Source organism: Sardina pilchardus, chromosome 12 (genome assembly GCF_963854185.1).
Source record: "Sardina pilchardus chromosome 12, fSarPil1.1, whole genome shotgun sequence".
In the NCBI taxonomy this organism is placed as follows: Eukaryota; Metazoa; Chordata; class Actinopteri; order Clupeiformes; family Clupeidae; genus Sardina; species Sardina pilchardus.
In genome coordinates this window covers 19,077,003-19,098,399 of record NC_085005.1, presented here as the reverse complement: position 1 = coordinate 19,098,399, position 21,397 = coordinate 19,077,003, and the positions used below count along the sequence as shown (strand labels likewise).

The window sequence follows — 21,397 nt, the reverse complement described above, 5'->3', positions numbered from 1 at the left end:
AATGGAAGACTATATTGCAGACTATGATGAATACCAGCCTGTCTCCCAAAACACCTCATCTATGAATAATTAACAATAGCTGTATAGGCATATATTCTCACACATGTGTTAACATACCAATAATACATACATTGCTATAACGGATTACTATTCATCAAATGGTTTGTTGTTGTTTTTAGTAACATGTTGAAGAAAGTTATGCTGAAATAGACTTCCCATAATGGCAGTTTAAATGCCTTCTCTAGAGTAAAATGTCATTCTTTTAGACATCTGATCTTGGAAACATAAAGAATAATGCAGGTTTCCTCAGTTAACATGCTTTTCAACAAGGGTTCATGCAAGGAAAGCTTTTGTGCCTGCAGTTGCCCCACATTTTGAAAGCTGTTATGAATAATGATGAATGATGATTAATGATGAAAAATTCTGGTCCTGAACACAGGCACAGTGCCTGCAGAACTTTAAGCCTACAGGATTAAGACTCAACCTGCACTCCGTATTCACTGTTTTTTCATGTTATCGTATCACGCATTTTGTTGAACTTCTGGGACATTCTTGAACGTGTGCAATATGTAGTAAATCATGGTAGTAGTCTATTGTTTTCACCGTAGACAGTGTCTGCTGTTCTTTTGGTTATCTTGACTGTCTGCATGACATGTAGCCTATAGCCTATCACAGCGGAAATCGGATTAGGCCATTAACTAAGAAAAGTAGATTTCTGTCTGCGTATTTGTCAATTAGGGCTAATTAAACTAAACAGATGGTGGGCTAAAATACACAAATTGGGGTAGTTTGCCCTTTGTAATAGAAGTCAAAATTGTAAATGTCTTATAACGACAATCATCATTCGTTATTTATACAAAATCAACTTCCTATAGATTGCTATGCATAGGCTACTCACGAGTCAAGACGCACTAACTCGGGCACTCTCCTGAACGTCCAGTCTGATTACATCTGGGTGCAAGTGCACAAGATAAGGAAGTACACACACGGCGAAGCGAAGTGGTCTACGAAGTCAAGGGAGTGGCCTAGTACCTTCACCTACCTTTGAACGTCTCCATAGCTTTTCTGAGGTGCAGTTTGGGAGCACTGCTTTCGGATTTACTAAAAGTTTAAACTTAACAGTATAACAAACTAACGCATGATCCAACGGATCAAAGGGAACTATTGAAGGAGAACACAATATTGTTATCAGGTAAGTTCCCTCCTCCGTCGTTATGGTCAAGTGCAGTAGGCTATACTTTGCGCACACTGCAAGTCAACGTAACTTTGCTGCCATCATCTCAGCAGTGTAGACTATGCTGACTAAAAGTAGGCTAAAACAGTTACTATAATTTACCCTGCCTAAGCCACTTCAATTAAAAAAAATGGCGCAATGTGCATTCCATCTTGAAAAGTTGTTTTGCGTTAATGTACTCAAATGATTAAACAGATACAGGCTTCATGTCTATGTGAGAACTGTAGCCTATAATACGACATTTTTTTTCTAATCAACTTTAAAGTTACCTTGCCACGGTGGAATTGTCTGGCCGACATAGTTCATAGCTTTCCCTGAATGCATTCGTTCCTATTAAGTTGCCAGAGGAGCGCTGCTGCTCAACTATGTTTGTAGTCGAGCAGGCCATACACAGGCAAGTCCATGCAGGTGAAATTGTTGTCTTGCGCATTCCATATAAGCCCGTATTGCATTATGTTACGTCTTCGTCTTTCTTCTGCTCTTCAACAATACGCTTTGAGTCAGAGTCAAACGAAATGTGTTTGTGTATATGACAATTGTGTATTCCTACAGTTTGGTCTGTTTGTTTTAGTCACGTGATCGTCACGAAGTGGTTAAATAAACTTCCACGGGGCTCTATTGCAGCTGCAGACCTTTATCAGTAGGCCCACATCAGCACGGCTACAGCAAACCTCTAATTAGCCTAGGCCTACTGTTATTGACTACTATTTAATATCTATTTATTATGAACTATCATCATTGTTTCCACTGCCTCTTTATCTCTACTTTTTGCCACTTTCTGACATTGACATAGGCCTACTGAACTTGACACCGTGGTTCCATAATAACCTGTGGAGTTAAGCTATATACGCTTGAATCTCGATTACTTTCCTGTTGTGAAGCTTGTGTCACAGAGCAGGTAGGGGAATAGATGTCTCAGCTCAAACAACGACGACTTTAGTAGGGGCCATTGATTGTTTCTGTTATCTCCTCAAAGTTGACTCTGACTCACTCAGTTCTGAGGCCAGTCTGATAAGATCTTCCACTGCATTTGTGTTTCCATAACAACTCAAGTGCCAGCATGACAGTGTGTCTCAGGCCTCAGGAGTTGGTGTTTGGAAAGTGCTGGAGACTTCGCAGTCACACTCTTCTAGGAAGATTGTGATTACACTCCTGTGCATTTGCCACATGCTATAACATGCCTATTGAAGTCAATGTATCCACCTATACACTACCAGATCTTGCAACACAAAATTTCAAACCCTACATTTAGGCATACAGTAGCCTATCCTAGTAGGCTACGTCATGAAACATGCAGTTGACATGAAACATGCATATGACAATACACATACTGTACATTAAACACAGTGCTGTAGGTTGGTCTGTCCTTATAGATGAATGTGGCAAAACTCGTTCTTTACATTCTAATAACTATGTCTAGTAATAGATCATGTTACTCCATCATGTATATCCATTAGCCTACTATTACAGTATTTTGTGGCCAGCAAAACAAATGATCTGTGAAAGTGATCAACTGCATGCATGATGTTTAATTTAGCTTCAAACTTACCATCAGCATGCTGCTTAGAAATAATCCTCACACACCATGACCCCTTTGGTAAGCCATTATTGAAAAAGAAAGATTTTATTTATCACATAATTAATTTTCTCATGTCTTGAAATAATATGACCCCCAGTAAGGAGTGTTCAGTTTTAGATAAGAAATCAGTCAACACGCCGACAGAAAAGTTTCTTCATTCCTGGAGTGAGTGGCTTCCTCTTTGTTGCCATGGCACCAGCAGTGAACAGATAAGTCAGTAGGCGTGCTATGAAATCCCCTCAGGGGTGGGAATCACCCGGTGCCTTCTCCCCACTCTGTGGTCCCTCAGGCTTTACCCTTCCCCCTGGTTATGCCCCGCAGGTTAGTGTTTACCTGTTAAACATTACGACCTCCAGAGGTCACCTCTTATAGACGTGCTACTACCACTGTTATCAGGATCTCCAGGGAAGAGCGAGGTGCTGTCGGAGGATTGGGGTTGGAGGAACGGGAGAGTAAATGTTGCTGAGATTTGATGGTTGAAAGATTAGATCGTTGCGCTTCTGCAGCTGTTATAGCTTAATGTTGTTTGTCTCTGTGAAATAAATGTCCATGTTTCTGCTGCAACAGTACTTATGTAATGACAGTACTGTACAAAGCAGTGAAGTACAAACTAAGTTAAAGTTAAACAAAGTTTAAGTTTAGTTATAGTTTCAGATATAACAGATTATTCACATCTATGTTTATGTAGTATTAGAGGTTGTTGTTTCCAAGCAGTATCAGTGAGGTGGATCTCAAAATGTGTAGGGGGACGTAAAGATCTGCCATTTTTTCCACAGTGATGACCATGATGCATCGAGCTATGTAAGGCATGTAGCCCTGGTTGTAGTGTGGAATTCACCGCCTCAGGCTAGCAAAACAGCAAACGAGGCCATCTCTCTCTCTCTCTCTCTCTCTCTCTCACACACACACACACACACAAACACACTCTCTCTCTCTCACTCACACACACACACACACACACACACACACACACTCTTTCTCTCTCTCTCTCTCTATCTCTTCTCCCTTTCACTCACACGCTCACACACACACACACACACACACACACACACACACACACATACTGTACACACACACACACACACAAGCACATGCACTGACACACACACATTTATACAGCCAGACCCTCACAAACATGCCTACTATCGTGTTATTGGACTGGTCTGACAACGAACCAGAACAAACAAACTAGCTGTAGCTTTAGTTTTAAAAAAAAAACAGGATCTGATCTGCTGTACTGACACTGTACTTCAAACACTCTCCAGGAATTTTACTGACCACACAAATACAATGGCTCTCCAAGCCTATAGCTATTGGGCCAACATGGTGCAAAGCCCACTGTTATTGACCCTAGCATTCCAGTTAGAGAAGGTGTGTGCCTGTGTCAGTTCCTACTCTCAGGTCTTCTGTTGCTGAAACAGGTTGAACAAGGTGACTGCTGCAAGTAGAGTCGTGGGGACCGAGTCTTTATTCTTTGGACTTCACTCATCAGATGTCAGCAGTTCTTCTTTTCCTGGGCATCTTTCACCACGGCCTATGTATCTGAGCAGCACTAGGTTCCTCTGATCTTTAACACAATCTACAGTAGCTCTTCGTATCAAGTACCCTTGGGTTCCGTAAGAAGTGTTTTACACACGTTTTTACCATGATTGTAGTGTTTTTGCTTAATGAGGAAGCACAGACAGTGATTGATTTATGTACTTGTCGTGTCGAATTGTAATCAACTGATACAAACTCAGAAGAATTTAGACAAAGCAAAAGAATACTAAAGATAGTGTAGCTTTTTTTTTTATTGCAATCCAGAATATTGGTCCGTGAAGCAAGCTGCTCCTGTCATTCTGCGCATGGGTGTTACTGTACCTGCCTATACTCATGACGTAACTTGGTTTTGTGAACTGAGAATAGAAGGAAGATGTAATTACACAACTCCTTCTCCCAACTAGGTAAGGACTAGTTAGTGTTTAGGTCTTCATTCTATTCTTGCTGACTAGCCACTCCTATGCCTCTCATCTCTTAGTTCCAAGCCCTTATTTGTATTCTGGCTATTGGAAGCCTGCTGTTTTTTTCTAGGTCAGTTTGTCATATAGGAAAGATACTACATACTTTGTGTACTGTACGTTTCTTTGGGGTTAAGCACCTGCCATATGAATCTGCCATACAATATGAAACACATGAAGAGTGTTGCTGCAAGTATGTTTTGTGTGTACGATTTTGTCTGGCCAAAGTAGAGTTTGAAAGCCTTGTTCTTTCTTATTCATGTCAGTCTTTAGGGCAATACGAGGGAGAAAATATTCCAAATTTGCCTCCACAGTTATTTTGTTGGCAAGTGTTTTCTCCATAGTTGGTAGTCTTTAGTATAACTGCTGACCACAGAAGACATTAATCTGAATTTAGTGCTTTATCCTTTCGATTTATCCCAAAACTGCAGATTGCTTCAGCAAGACATTTAACAGTGAAGTGTGTGAACCCATAGCCAAATAATGATTTTATTCATCTGTGGTTGATTGAATCCACTTGAGACAGGCTTATTAGTTAATTGCAATTGATCCACCAAATGATATAAGTCCAACCCAATGGAGATCTAATGACATTGTGGAGTGCACCATTGATTGCCAAGAGTGAAGCAGTCAATAAATAGATAGTTAGGAGCTGCCTGAATCTCCCTGGGAGATTATAATGCCACTGACTCAGGCTGTAGTGAGCAACAGCGAAGTGTCCTAGCGTCACACCATTTGTGTCCTCCCTTGATGCACATTTGTTGAAACACTTTGTGGTGTTCAGTGCACCTCCCTGAAGTCATTCAGCTCATTAGTTTATCTTTGATTATGTTCATTAATAATTATCAGCATCTTACTGAATCTCACCTTCTCTCTCATCTTACTCTCCACTCACCTTCTGACTATAACTTTGTTGGCAATGCTGTTTAATAACAACGACAACAACAACAAAAATGTTTGGATTGATGCAAATGCTGTATCTTGAGTAAAGTGTCTCACATGGCAGATTAGTTAAGAACTTGAAGTGCAAAACCTACTGTACCTTGTATACATTGCATGTGTCTTGTGTGTACTGGTTCCTTGTCCGAATGCACCATCCGCAAATGAAGACTTATAGGTTGAGGCTTTAATTCTGTAGTCTTCTGCATAACAATGCTGACCCCTTGACTGAGCTGGACTGCCTCCTGTCCCACACAGGATGACGAGCGTGTGAAGAGGCTTTCTCAATCCGAGTCGGAGGGGACAGAGAGAGCGAGTGAGCGAGCGACACTTGCCTTCATGGCGGGCGACACCACCACCCTCTCGTGGCGACTGCCCAGCCCGAGTTACGACGGCACGAACTCCAGTCCCGGGTTCAACTTCACCGGCGACGGCGGACCGGTCAAAATCCTCAAGGTGTGCTTCTCCAGCAGCTCGAACTTGGGCCGGAACTTCAAGCTCGTCAAATGCGACAGCTCCTGGCAAATACGGGTGAGGATCCCATCATTTCTTATAGGCTTAAAGCCTATTATCCCATCATAACATTTGATTAGCTACTGTGGATATAATAGTCGGATATAAGATTAATCCAGTCGGCTCCTGCTCCTGGCAAAAGCTTTTGCTGAGTGAATGCGTTGCTCTGTACATTTTTGATTTTTAACACGTAAGCTGTTAGAGCTGATGAACTCCAGTTACTTTCACATAGTTTTTTAGAAAGGACAAAGTCAGCCCAAAGCTATGGCAAACACATCTCTCTCTCTCTCTCTCTCTCTCTCTCTCTCTCTCTCTAACTCTCACTCTCCCTCTCTCTTTCTTGCTGTCTCTCTAATTGTCCTCCATGTTTGTGTCCTGCCAGGCCATCATCAAGTCCATTCTGATCAGTGGGCGGTTGGGCCCCAACGTCCAGAATGTCGGCTGCTACGGCCTTCGGCTCAAACACCTCAAGTCTGAGGAGCTCCACTGGCTCCACCCAGACCTGACCATAGGGGAGGTGGAGCAGAAATACGAGAGCCACCACATCGAGGCCGAGTGGAGGTGGGGACTGATGACTTACTTTGTGTTATTCAATCAATCAATCAATCAATCAATCAATCAATCAATCACATTTCATTTAGAGCACCGTTTATGCAATAGTGTGCTATTATGGCTATTATTTGAGTTATTACATTGCTGTTATGTGCTATTATGGCCATTATTTGAGTTATGACATTGCTGTTATGTAAAATAGTGCAATTACAGTTAGTCCAGCGTTGTTACAAAGTACAATTGACCCTTCCAGAGCCACGCCCTAAAACCGCCACAGGCCAATCGTGGCTTAGCAACCCGTAACTAGGCAAGCAAGGCCTGGCAAGCTTTCGAGTTTTTGCCATGTTAACCTATGGAGACTGCATAGCCTGTGGGCCATTAAGGGCATTTATTTGGATGTGTGGTGCCCCCAAACACGTGAAATCACGGTGAAATAACATGTTGAACTATAAAGACATGATATAGTTTGAAATACGTATTTTTCTAACTTTAAATTTTGCATATTGCGTGATATTTCCATAACCGCGAGATACGTTTCACGATGGCGGCAAAAAGTTCTTAACAGACATTCAACGAGACGTATGTATAGCCCGTCAGCAATTCTGTCTAAAATAATACCTAGTTGAAGTACCAATCATGTTATGTTGTCAAATATTGACGTTATGGAAGTATAGCTTAAAACGTTATGCTAGTTTTGTCCCCCGCCCGTTTAATTCGTACTAGCCTGGAGGAACCATCGAAAACAACGCGTACCTTAGACTTTTGCTTAAATAACTCATGAACGGTTTTGTTCAGAGCTGAAAATGCAACTGTAGTTGACAGAGGACAGATGTAGCTCGCTAGTGACCAAATATGAGCTTTCAGTGTGGTGCGATGTCTTTGTAAATTACATTTGTTTAAAAAATCCCGTGTCTCCTCCATTGTAATAGACGGGCAAGGTGCGAAAGTTTGACAGGCGTAGCAACAGTAACTATGGAGGGCGGGACTTCTGGAAGGGTCAATTAGAGCATGACATTTTTGTTTGCATAAAAAGTGAGAGGTACAGGTATTTTAGATTGAGGCAGAAAAGAGACTGGAGGTGGGGAGAGGTCTCAGAGAAGGAAAGGTGTTTTTTTAATATTACTATATGCTTATATCACATGGTCACCAATTGAGGCTGAGGTGGGAGAAAATGTGTAAAGTTACTTTAAGTGAATGAGTTATTAAATGGCTTACTGCTCTGTACCAGACTATAGTTCTTACCAACAACAACTGTACGGAAACAAACATCTTTTCATTGTTTCCCAAGATACATAGACGTCCATTGGTAGTAGACTGCCAAAATAAAACGAGGTATTGGATCATATTTTGACAGAAAATTTAATCGAATTCCATCCATAACTTTTTGAGTTATCTTGCGAACAGACAAACAAGTAGACAGACAGACAGACAGACAGATAACCCCCCCCACACACACACACACACTTCACACTTAAACCTCAAGTGTCCTCAGAATTTTAACAGTTTATCAGTTTCTTGAGAACTTAACCATCAGTTTCTTGAGAACTTTAACCATCAGTTTCTTGAATCAGCAGAATGGAAACCATTATGTGGTTCCCTGCAACATCGCTCAAAAAGTTGCTGGCTCACAGTAGATTCGGTGATTAGTTTGTACTACTTGACAAGTTCAGTTGTGACTTCTTGAGTGCATCTCTGATGAGATGTTACAGACAGGTCAGCATCGTTGATCTGTTGACCGTTTGCAGATTTAGGCCATTTCTCGTAGGAGAAAGCAGAGAATAGCTGTTGCACTCAAACGCTGGCCACTTTATCAACAGAGTCAGTGATGAAGGAATAGATTAGATATAAATAGATATGTTTGACAGTTTGAAGTGATTAAAAGTGATTTCATGCTTACTTTAAAGCAGAACTATTCAAGTTTTTTTTTTAGCTTAATTTGCCTTAACTAATCAGCTCCAGAGTCATTGGAATGGCTATTTGACTTATTTTGGGTTGAATGACAGCTGTCTCACTTCCCCCTGGCACCTCTGAGCGGAAAAACCACGCATGCAAGTTTTTTGCCACAGGGTCGGAACAGAAACTTCCTAACAGAAAGTCTCCAGCCTCGCGATCATGCTCATGAAAAGGCTGACTGACCGATTGAGAAGTTTTGTAAAATATACACGCTAAAGCTGTAGGGGAAGCTCTGCAGAGAAATCTGCAAGCATAAAATGAGCGAAAACGAAAAGCGAAAGCGAAACCGGCGATGAAATCGCCAAACCTGCATAGTTTCCCTTTAAAGAGTAGCCTTTTTATTTTAGTATATTCAAAACTACAGTACTTTATTTTGATACATGGCATGGCTACTATGCATGTACAGTTGTAGTTTATTTTCACACATTAACAATTCGAGTACTTTATACAGTATTTATTGGAAAATACATTTTGATGTATTTTTGCCTATCCCCGTCTACTCCTATGTTTTGATAACCTGACTTTCGCCAGATCCTGTAGTTCGCTGTCTGCTTCACACAAGGATCTGGGACTTCTCGATAGGAGATGTATTTCTGAAGGCGGGTCCTTGTAAAACATCCTCGCATGTGATTTGATAAACCACTTGCCTGTTATCTTGAATGACGTGCTAGGCTTCTTCAAGTTCTTGCCAAACCCGGTCGGAAGAAGAGTAAAAACATCCTTGCCACCAATAAATGTCTTCAAAACTATTCTCTGAAAGAATGAATACTCGATAGATTCGACAAAACAGTTGAAACAGCAGAATCAATGTCAGCACAAGACTCCTCGCTGCGTGCCGCCAATGAATCAAACACTCGCTTCGGCGCTCCTGATTGGCTGCTCATTTTTTGATCACTGGCACAGGGGTTTGGATTGCCCTCGCGTCCAGACCCTTGTGTGGAGCTCAGCGAAACGCCTCTGGTGGAGCATGGCGGAACTACAAGGGTCTGGCGAGAGTCAGGCTAATGTTTTGAGGGTCAAAGATAAAACTGAGGCCACGCATCAGTGTTTAAGACTGGGGAAAAGCCTTCGGCCAGCTCCGGTCTTTAACGGAAAAGAGCCAAATGTGTTCAGTAACAAAGTTACTTAGTAAAGAGGACTTTGGAATGCAGTGAAATGTTATGGAATGGAATGTAGTGGAATGTTATGGAATGCTGTGGAATGTTATGGAATGCTGAGGAATGCTGTGGAATGTTATGAAATGCTGAGGAATGAATGTTATGGAATGCTGTGGAGACCCCAATGTCCTCAAATTTTAGGAACATTTGTATTGTATTTTATTGTGTTGTTGTTGTGTGCTTTCCAGGTATGACCTGAGAATTCGTTACATCCCAGCTAATTTCTTGGAGAAGTTTAAAGAAGACAGGACTTCCTTGTTGTATTTATACCAGCAGGTCAGTGGTGGCCTGTTGCTCTCTAGTCATCAGTTATCAAAGTTAATTTGATACAGTGTATTTTATTTACGTCTTCTTGGTAGTTACAATCCAACGTTTTCTTTAAGGTTATGCTAGGCTGGGTGAACCCTGCCTGAACTTTCGGGGAATTTGAATTTCGCCCGGCAGCTCAGGCTGGAAACCAGCAAATCTATCTCCTCTGTTTACTGCCAGAACCTTTGGCTCGAATCAGAAACGGCCATACTCTAGTCCTGGCACGCTATTGGCCGGTGACGTGACGATAACGAAACTTAAGTGACGCGAAGTGCAGTAGAAACAAAGCGCAGTCTCCCCAGACTAATGTTCGATTTTAAAAGATTGAGCATAGTATGGTGAAAACCAGACTAAGGTTGTGCATCTGTAAAAGTTTGAAATGATATTCATACATCATCTATATACTGTACAGTGTAATGCACAGAAAAGCCTCTGGGTAGTGAGGATGCTGATGGGTAATTTATGTTTGACAGGTGCGGAGCGACTACATGCAGTATCACGCCCACAAAGTGAGTGAAGGCATGGCTTTGCAGCTCGGCTGTCTGGAGATCAGGTGAGACAAAGTTAACGTTAACTGATATTAGCCACTTATCCAAAAGTGACACAGACTTGCAATAGCGGGAATCCGACCTTATGTTAAGTTTCCAGCCGCAACAAAGAAGTAGAGAGATGAGTAGAGAGACAGACAGAAAGACAGTTAGACAGACAGAAAGACAGTTAGACAGACAGACACTTTGGGAATGAAATGTGCAGCGTACAGTATGTGAGATACTGTACATCACAATTGTTTTGACCTTGGGGTAAGGCCACAACAAAAGAGGGAGTCGAGAGGCTGGATTTTAACAAAAATATGGATTTATTAACCAAATCAAATAAACTACAGTAATAGCAAACAAACAACAATCATTGTCATTGTCATTGTCATTGTTTAAACAGATACTTTTGTGTGCTTTTTTTTTCCTCAGGCGGTTTTACAAAGACATGAATGCCAAAGGCCTTGAGAAGAAATCTAATTTTGAACTTTTAGAGTAAGTTCTTCTTGAATTGTGAACTGTATACTGTGGTGTAAGGTTTCCCCCTCGGGTTCCCTAGAGCAGAGCAGAGCTGACTGGCTGACTGCTGTGTCTTTTTCATGGTGTGTGTATTATTATTTGATGCTCAGAGACTGATGTCTACACGCAAATTGGCAAAAAATAAATAAATAACGCCGGATGGAAGGCATCTTCTGTTTTGACTACAATAGTTTAACAGATTGCATATGATTGCATCACTCTAGTGTAAATTTCTCACAGCCGCTGAAATAATAAGGCGGTATATGGTTCATTTGCACAGGAAGGATGTCGGCCTGGACCTGTTCTTTCCCAGAGAACTGATTGATGGGATGAAGGTTTGTTTTTTTTACTGTACCACTTCTGTACAGCAAAATAGATACACAGCCAATGGATAGTAGTCAGTACAATAAGCCGTAAAAACTTGTTGAATAACATGTTTATTATGATGATGATTAATGAAAGATGATCATATAACTATAAGGTTTTATTTTCTTTTAGTAAACTTATTAGAGGAAGCTTCTTTGAATGAAAAGAGAACCATGTTAATCAGCACCACTCAGAGGACATAATATGTACACTCAAATGAGTAAATAAATAAATAGATGAATGCATATGTGCCCCCCCCAGTCGCGCCAGCTGAGGAAGCTGATCCAGCAGACGTTCCAGCAATACGCCAACCTGAAGGAGGAGGAGTGTATGATCAGGTTCTTCCAGACCTTCAGCGAGTTCTTCTGTTTCGGCGAGGAGGTCTACCCTTGTGAGCTGGTGGTGAGTGTGTCTGAGAAGTTGCTTCACAATCAGCTCTAATAACAGTAGCATGGCTGGTACCATGAGTATTTATGACTGCATACGTGTATAACATAGTGTAATAGTTTGCGATTTCTCCCATTATAGCAAGGCTGGAGCTTGTCAGTGGATTTGGTCATTGGAGCTAAAGGGATCTGCCAACGCTCGCAAACAGACTCACATGTAGGCATAAATGCACACACACACACACACACACACACACACACACACACACACACACACACACACATACCCAGCATAAACACCCCACACACATTTCTCTCTCACACACAAGCACATATACAGATATACACATTCACCTCACAAGAAAAAAACAAACCAATATCTCAAATATGGATTGACGTTACTCACAAAGAACATGTGTCTCAGCTCATATGTATTGCTTATGGTCAACCCTCATGTAAAACCCATTAACCAACTTATATTGTATTGCTCTACCAGCCCATTTGTCTGGCAGAATTCCAGCAGATCAGGAGCATCAAGTGCTCCACGAGGTCTGACAGCAAGGCCCTACTGACTGTAGACATCGAGGGAGCCAAACAGGTGAGCCACAACCAGGCCATCCATTAGCGTGGTCAAAGTACTAAGGTTTAACAGCAACAACAACAACAACAACAACAACAACAACAACAACCGCTGCACATTGAATTTATATAGGGCTTTTCGAGGCACCCAAAGGGCTTTAGAAGGGGAACCTCACTAACCAGCACCATTGTGTAACACCCATCTGCATGACGAACGGCAGCCGTTAATTATTAGCAATATTACATTACTGCAGTTTCAAAAAATGTCCAGGGGAGAAAATGGAATGTATGCATGCACGTAGGTGTCATGCAGGTGTCAGTATGGTGTTGCAAAAGACCAAGAAAGAGGTATAGGGTGAAGGAATGAATGAATGAGTCAGTTACACAGGAGGATGATTAGGGATGCCAGATTAAATGAGCCATGTTGGGAATTTAGCCAGCACACCAGGGAACCCCTCACTCTTTACGATAAGTGCCTTGGGATCTTTTATGGCCACGGTGAGTCAGGCTCCCCATTAAATGTCTCGTTCGAAGGATAGACTTCGGAGTTTCAAACTGTCAAGGCAAGGCAGCTGGGTAGGCAACATACTTAGGCTACTCTACAGAACACCAACAGCACACCTGGGTCTGGTTTCAGTTAGCCTGATTCTCAAGGGTTACATTTGGTGACGTCCTGCCGTTAAAGCTGTTGTCAATTCTATGAGACTTTGTGCTACAAAAGCAATGTGGGCAGATAGTGGGAACAAGAGATGTTTTTTGATCCCTTCAAACATGAATGCCGTAAAGGCTAACTACCTACAAAACAAAATAGTAAAAAAATAATAGTATAACAAACACACACACAAACACACACACACAATGTCACTTTATATTGACTTGAGTCTAGACTTCGTTATAGGAGAATGGTCTTTCTTATTTTTCAGCCGCTTTCTGTTAATGTGCCTACGCTAGCCATGGCAGAGAACATGGCTGATCTTATCGATGGATACTGTCGGCTGGTGAACAACGTAGACATCTCACTGATACTGAGGTCAAACAAAGGTAATGACATAAGCAGTTCTACAGTCAAGTAAATTGACAGATATACAGTACATCGTTATTTCGTTATGTACATGTGTATTGTGAAATAAGATACTCTGACACACAATAACCACTTTCATTGATCTTTGTATTAGTAGCGTGTATTATAACATCTATGTTGTGTAGAATTAGGTTTGATATGTGGTAGACGACTGTATACCATAGGCGTTGTCTACAGTACATGTTTGGCATAAGGCCTGGTGTGCCTTTAAATATAGATAGTGTGTCTTAGGAAATGAATGACTCTTGTTTTGTGTTTTTCAACCTCAGATAATAGACAGTCTCTTCCAGAAATACCTTCAGGGGGGTGAGTGGATTCACATTCCTCTGGCGTGAGAGTCTTTCCTGGCTGGTGTTGCAAGACTTGCTTTTTTTTCCCCGTTCAGAGGCCCGATGACAGACGGCAGATCATTACTTTATCTCAAAGCAAAAATATTAACCGTAAATCTGACAACCGCAAGCACAGCACGGTGCAGGAATCAAACCTGCTCTAACGTGCCTTGGAACAGAAATACACATTCTCTAATTATACAGAACGTTCTCCCTTACCTTTCTAATGATTAAACATGTCATCATAAAATGACTGTTGAGGTGAAAGTTGCATTTGTTTTTGTGTTTGTTGTGAAGTATTCTGCATTTCTACATGGTTGTCTGATGGTTTGGCAGAGGGTTTAGAATGTGTGTTAGAGAGACGTGGCGTTATGTACTGTAATTAATCAGGTATTTCTCCCTGACAGAGGACAGACTGGCTCATTCAGATACAGCAGGGGTAAGTACAGTTCATGGTTTCTATTATTCATATTGTTTCATTATTCATATTTCTTCAATATATTATTTTGATGTTGTTTTTATTTGTGTGTCTTCTATTTCATGGTGTATAACAATAGTCAGGTCTATTAAAAAGAAATCACTGTCTTTCTCAAAACGAGATGAGCTTTTCACTGCCTCTTTCTTACAGGATCTGACATATACTGTGAAATACTTGATGAAAGGCCTCCATCTTCTGGTAAGAGACAGAAATGGTTTTCCAAACGACTTAATGTGGTGTAAAGCTTTAGTTCAGAAATGCCTCGTGTGCATATATTGTTTCTTATACGAAATAGGTTTTGTCACATGAAAACAATAAAATATACTTTTGAACAGGAGAACACTGTACATGGTCAAAATGCTCTGTAAGGTTGATGTCTATTCCACAGCCTCTAAGTATGGGATATCCAGGAACGACATAATCTTGGGACGCATCCTCGGTGAAGGTTTCTTTGGAGAGGTACATGAAGGAGTTTTCAAGCAAGGGGTAAGGAGCCGTTTGTTTATCCTCATCCATCCCTTAAATGAGTCTTTACGGTATGACATACAGTAATTTCCCGCATATGAGCTGCAGGACAGTGAATAGAATAGAATAGAATATATACTTTTTTGATCCTGTGAGGAAAATTCAGTTCTCTGCATTTAACCCAATTTAACCGAATTAGTGAACACACACAGCACACAGTGGACACACAGTGAGGTGAATCACACACTCACCCAGAACAGTGAGCTGCCTGCCTCACTGCTCGGGGAGCAGTGAGGGGTTAGGTGCCTTGCTCAAGGGCACTTCAGCCGTGGACTGGTCGGGGATCGAACCGGCAACCCTCCGGTCACAAGCCCAAAGCCCTAACCAGTAGGCCACGGCTGCGTGTTATATGTGTTATATATGCAAGTTTAAAGAAACAAAACCATATTAACACCATGTTAACTGTCTCCTTATATTAACCTCACAGCTGAAGAAATTTAGCAAAATCAATGTATAAGCTAATAGGCTAATAGTCGGGAAATTACGGTATTTGACTGAGCTGAATGGAGACAGTAGATATATCATAAGGTCATATCATAAGGGCTTCCAAAAGCTCTTACTGCATAGAATTTGACTAATGTACAGCAGCTTTCAAATCTTAGAGTAATGATCTTCCTATTTGTGTTTTATTTGTGTGGCCTCCAGAATAGGGACAACATCAGTGTGGCGGTGAAGACCTGTAAAGACTGTTCACCAGACGTCATGGAGAAGTTCACGAGTGAAGCAGGTAGAGAGAGACATTTTTAATTCAGACTTTAAATCTTCTGCAGAACCTCACACTTCTTTTACATGTCCAGAACTACAATAAAAGTCCCTGTGACTGACGGATTAACAACTATCCCACTTTCACCAGTAATGTACTGAAGAAAGGAGCTCATATGGCATTGATAGTATTCCTTCTCTTCAGCGTTATTAGATTGACTATGATATTATGAATGGTGATTTCCAAAGACTAAGGAGGTCTTGGTTGTGTCATATTATGTGCAGTAAAAGATGATAATGTGTGCAGTGATTATGAAGAACCTGGACCACCCGAATATCGTGCGCCTGATCGGGATCATTGAGGAGGACCCTGTCTGGATCGTCATGGAGCTCTACCAGTACGGAGAGGTGAGCTGTGGGATCACCTGGGGGATTCAATTTCAGTCTCGATTTTATTTATTTACATAACGTTGGTATGAAATTGTGTCAAAGTGCTTTACAGAACCTCATACTTATTCATGGTTCACCTCCTAAACAACTGATCACTTCAATGTAAACGTCTCACCAATTCTAAGCATTAATTGTATTGGGAATTTACACAGCAAGCAAGACTTAAGCAATAGTGAAACGTAAATTAATCAATTTACATTGCCTCTTGTTCTAACATGGTACACCAATGTGTTTACTCTGTCACAACATGGCACAACCATGTGTTTATAGATGTGTTTATTTCTACTGACTCTAATGGAATTCTATCACTAGCAATAGATGGACAACTGAAAACCACTTAGAAATGGCTCTGGTGTAAATTCCCCAGTAAGGATCATCAAATTAACCCGAGCCATTATTACTCCCTAATGCATGTTCTGCGTGCTTTACATGCACGGGGCCCTCATCCTGTGAAATATCACAGAGCAGTGACTGTGATAGCGTTTTTCAATTACATACCTTGATTAAATTAATCAATCTGTGACTAATAGGGAGAGTCGGAACGGGGTTAATTTCACATCATCGCTCATCCCCATAGCTCACTGTAATCGGGGGCCACCCCCGCTCTGCCCTCCTAGCGCACATTTCTCTTTTCACTCGAAGTCATTTTAAGACCCAGGGTTGAGCAGGCAACAAACGCCTCACAGACTCCTGTGTTATACGACTTCAATCAGACTAATGGCCATAATCCCCAAGTGGCACAGTGCCAGACGTGTCTTCTTCTCTAAACAGCGGGGCAGTGGTAGTGGTGGTTAAGGGGCCGTTAGCATGCAGTAACCAGAAGAGTTGAGGGTTTGTTTCTGCCACTGTTGTGCCCTTGGGCACTTACAGTAGCCCCATGCTGCTCCAGGGAGACGGGGTATGTAATAATTGAAGTCTGTAACTCACTTTGGATTAAAGCTAAATGGATCAACAAGAAGAAGAAGTGGTGTAATGGCAATAGTTTAGGTTCAAATGAATGACAATCTAGGAAAAACAATACAGGCGGAGGTCTGTGCTCTCTGAATGCTTGAAAAACACTCAGAGACCGCAGACCTCTGCCAAGCAACCGCCTCCTGGATCCAGACGGTAAAACGAATCACTCCCAAAATAGAGACCACTCATTTCAGACCTTTCCTGAAAATGTTATCAAAATCCATCCATAACTTTTTCAGTTACTTTGCTAACAAACCAACCAACAAACAAACAAACAAACAAACATAAGAACCCCGATGAAAACATAGCCTCCTTGGCAGAGGTAATAATAATAACAACAACAATTGTAAAATAACAGATCTGTGGTTTGTGATCGGCAGCTGGGTAACTACCTGGTGGACAATCAGCACAACCTGACCAACATCACCCTGGTGCTCTTCAGCCTGCAGATCTGCAAAGCCATGGCGTACCTGGAGGGCTTGAAAATGGTGCACAGGTGTGTAAACAAAGTCCACTTGGCACTTAAGATTTAATTAGTTTAGCCTCTTAATTAACGGCAAATATCATCTGTTGGGGAACAGGTGCACTGATCCTGTAAGCGCGTTGTCAAGGGAATGCTTTGCAGAATTTCTCCAAATTTGTAAGACATGAGAATAATAGTAATTCATAATAATAATAACGTCAGCAAATGTTGTGCGATTTCTTATTATTATTATGTGGGCGATGTGAGTTATTATGTCTCTCTAGTATTCATAAGATTCATAAATTACATTTCCAGAAGAAAATGTCGAATGCTAATTCTGAATTTTGGTAAGAATGTCTTATGCTCAATAGGGTGTTGTGTATGAAAGAGCACTCCCTCTCATTACCGCGCCAGTATTCACCTCCAGTGTGCCGATAACATCTCTTAGTCGAGACCACCTGAAGCGCAGAGAGAGCGCCTGGAAACTTTGATTAAAGCTGCATCACATTTGCATGAGAAGGCAGCGTCTCTTTCAGACTGAGACCCTCGCTCACTCTCAGACACATTTACATAACCACACACACACACACACACACACACACAGCCATCAAACATATTGTACGCACACACACACACACACACACACACTGCCATCAAACATATTGTACACACACACGCACACACACACACACACATACTGTACGCACACATACTGAAATGAGCATTCATGCTGCTTTACTAATCATTTCTTTCATCAAAGCTTTCATTTAGTTTTCAAATGAGCCAGTGTTTGTGTTTTCCTGTGACCTAAGTGGTCTGCACTGATGTAGTTCTCTTTCTCTCTGTGTGTGTGTGTGTGTGTGTGTGTGTGTCTTTGTCTGTGCCTGTGTTTGTGTATATCTTTGTGTGTGGTGTGTTCATGTGACAGAGACATAGCTGTGAGGAATATCCTCGTGGCGGACCATGACTGTGTAAAACTGGGGGATTTTGGTCTCTCCAGGTATATTGAGGAGGAGGAGTACTACAAAGGTAAATCAGTACCTCATACTCTGAAACCCTGAAGCATAACTACCCCTATCACTATCATGGGTACTTTCATGAGCTGTAAACTCTACATGGCGATTGATGATGCATTTCCGATGTTGTTTCTGGGCTTTTTATATGGGGATAAAGCATACAGTAGGCCACATTTCCTCATTTTACACGAGAGTAAAATCTGATGTGAAACCTGTGGTCCCTGTCCACCCCAGCCTCAGTGAGCAGGCTGCCCATTAAGTGGATGGCTCCTGAATCGATAAACTTCAGGAGGTTCACCTCTGCCAGTGACGTGTGGATGTTTGGTAAGTGATTTATGCTAACGCAATGCCATGCAATGTTGTTCAATCTTTTCCAATGGAGAAGCACTGTATTTCTCTGTAAATTATTCACATTGTGAAGGAATCATGTCAATGAGTCATTACAGTAAAAAAAACATTTGGTTAAGTTATGAATCTTAGATACAGTAGTATCACTTTAATTGATTACTGATCAATGAGTAACAACTGATGGACTCCATTTATGTTGGTATTATTCAAGTCTATATTTCATCACTTTGCTGTTGGCTAGATGAGACATTAATGGGTGACAGTAATATGTCCTTAACAGTCCATAGCTGTCTCTGAGGAAGATAAATCTCCTCTGATGCCCTTTATAAGGTAATAAAATATGCAGGGAAGAGGATATAATTTCACGGTGAGAGCAGTTTTTTTTCTTTTGCTGGCCTGCTTACACCTGCTGGCTGACACTGTGCAGCGTGTGGGACCGGGCCAAGTCATCTCCAGGTGTCAGTCATGTCACCACACCGCTGTGGCCCTGTTACTCCCCAGGGTGAATTGTAGAGGCAGAGTGTCCTCTCCTCTCCACCGTGACCTGATGCTGTGTGTGTGTGTGTGTGTGTGTGTGTGTGTGTGTTTGTGTGTGTGTGTGTGTGTGTGTGTGTGTGTGTGTGTGTGTGTGTGTGTGTGTGTGTGTGTGTGTGTGTGTGTGTGCGTGTGTGTGCGTGCGTGCATGCCTATGTCTGTGTGTGGGTGTGTGTCAGTATAGATGAGTGTCCTCTGTCTATCTGTGTGAGTGTTTGTGTGTGACAGATACAGAGAGAGAGTGACAGACATACAGTAGTTTGTGTTTGTTGCATCTCCCTTGAACATGTGTGTGTGTGTCTGTGTGTGAGAGAGAGAGAGAGAGTACAAGCATGTGTGCATTATACATGTGTTTCAGTGTGTGTAGATGTGTTGGTGTGTGTGTGTGTGTGTGTGTGTGTGTGTGTGTGTGCAGTAAATATGTGCGTTTGACGTGTCCCGTGCCCCCTTCCTCTCGTCCAGCGGTGTGTATGTGGGAGATCATGAGCCGCGGTCAGCAGCCCTTCTTCTGGCTGGAGAACCACGCGGTGATCAACCAGCTGGAGCAGGGAATCCGCCTGCCCAAGCCTGAGGAGTGCCCGCCCGCCCTCTACTCCCTCATGACCAACTGCTGGAGCTACGACCCCCGCGAGAGACCCAGCTTCACCGAGCTCGTCTGCAGGATCAGGTGACTGACTGGTTATCAGGGGGGTTTTTTGGTAAAGGTAAACGCACACCTTGTGTGAGGTGCTCACGGCGGTAAATAAAGATTTAAATTAAAGTGTTGTGACACACTCGGAACTTCAAGATATTTCTTTATTGACCAACGTTTCGGCTGTAGGACTAACGTTTCGACGTTTGCCACGTCATCATCAAGACGTGGCAAACGTCGAAACGTTAGCCCTACAATGTAAATATCTGAAGACTTCACATCTGAGTTGCTCCGGTATTTCTTCACTACAGTTTGTCCTCTCCCGTTGACACACCAGATAGTGATTTCAGGACTTTTTTTTTTTCTACAGGTATAAAGCTTAGTTAGGGAGAGAGATGCCGCACACTCCGAGTTATAAATCAAAAATCTGAAGAAGGCCAGCAGGCCGAAACGTTATCGCTTCATTAAAGTTTTGATTTATAACTCGGTGCATCTCTCTCCCTAACTAGATGTTCCAGATATAACATACCACTCCACAGTGTGCCTCTTCTAGGCAGCGTCTGCCCGTTTATTTGGCTTGGAAACAACATAGGGATTGCTGTGTCCACATGCCGAAACAAACTGATTTTTGGGGGGAGCACTGCTCCATGTTCCAACTGAACTGCTCCAAGTGAGCAAGGTGTGATAGCACCCTGTGTTTTCCAGTTAGAGTAACATCTTGTATGAAACATTAATGTGCATGATTATTACGATTACTATTACTAGTATTACCTTAACTATTAACTGTTTATTACTAACTGAATCATAATGTCTGATTTGTAAAATAAAGAAATCTTCATGGGCACTGTGAACGCCAAGGCCACTCAGCGTGTGGGTGGTTTGAACGTCAGCCGTTTGAACGTCATGACATGTAGAGAGAAGCATAGAGATGCGATGCCTTGCTCATCCTCCATCCGTGTTTACCATGTAGCGACGTCAACAAGATGGAGAAGGAGCTGGAGGGGGAGAGGGAGCGAGACCGGGCGCGCTCCACCCGTTTCCTGGAGCCCAAGTTCACCTTCAACGACGGCCCACCGCCCAAGGTGACTGTCAAACACTGTGCGCCGCCCCCTCTCAATGGCGGGATACACCAGGCGCGCACCAGCACTACCCTCCCAGAGCGTAAACAAAAAAAAAAGAAAATAGTTTAGAACTGGTCTAATTTGTTCGAATTTGGGGATTTGGGGATCAATAAAGTATCTATCTTTATCTATATTTATCTATCTATCTG

General features: G+C 42.0%; 1 protein-coding gene across 1 annotated transcript in view; it reads left to right on the top strand.

Moving 5' to 3' along the window:
- Nucleotides 1-1,044: 1,044 nt before the first annotated feature.
- The window catches only part of ptk2bb (protein tyrosine kinase 2 beta, b), a 29,254-nt gene continuing 8,901 nt past the window's right edge, over nucleotides 1,045-21,397 (top strand). The window contains exons 1-22 of the mRNA XM_062550434.1: nucleotides 1,045-1,192; nucleotides 6,008-6,280; nucleotides 6,645-6,823; nucleotides 10,113-10,200; nucleotides 10,707-10,786; nucleotides 11,199-11,261; nucleotides 11,566-11,620; nucleotides 11,913-12,053; nucleotides 12,180-12,254; nucleotides 12,534-12,635; nucleotides 13,540-13,657; nucleotides 13,967-14,003; nucleotides 14,434-14,465; nucleotides 14,655-14,702; nucleotides 14,893-14,990; nucleotides 15,675-15,756; nucleotides 16,039-16,139; nucleotides 17,516-17,631; nucleotides 18,527-18,627; nucleotides 18,849-18,938; nucleotides 19,959-20,163; nucleotides 21,098-21,209. Of these exons, the coding sequence (XP_062406418.1) occupies nucleotides 6,089-6,280; nucleotides 6,645-6,823; nucleotides 10,113-10,200; nucleotides 10,707-10,786; nucleotides 11,199-11,261; nucleotides 11,566-11,620; nucleotides 11,913-12,053; nucleotides 12,180-12,254; nucleotides 12,534-12,635; nucleotides 13,540-13,657; nucleotides 13,967-14,003; nucleotides 14,434-14,465; nucleotides 14,655-14,702; nucleotides 14,893-14,990; nucleotides 15,675-15,756; nucleotides 16,039-16,139; nucleotides 17,516-17,631; nucleotides 18,527-18,627; nucleotides 18,849-18,938; nucleotides 19,959-20,163; nucleotides 21,098-21,209 (2,115 nt within the window). The 5' untranslated portion in view covers nucleotides 1,045-1,192; nucleotides 6,008-6,088. The remainder of the gene's footprint in view (nucleotides 1,193-6,007; nucleotides 6,281-6,644; nucleotides 6,824-10,112; nucleotides 10,201-10,706; nucleotides 10,787-11,198; nucleotides 11,262-11,565; nucleotides 11,621-11,912; nucleotides 12,054-12,179; nucleotides 12,255-12,533; nucleotides 12,636-13,539; nucleotides 13,658-13,966; nucleotides 14,004-14,433; nucleotides 14,466-14,654; nucleotides 14,703-14,892; nucleotides 14,991-15,674; nucleotides 15,757-16,038; nucleotides 16,140-17,515; nucleotides 17,632-18,526; nucleotides 18,628-18,848; nucleotides 18,939-19,958; nucleotides 20,164-21,097; nucleotides 21,210-21,397) is intronic.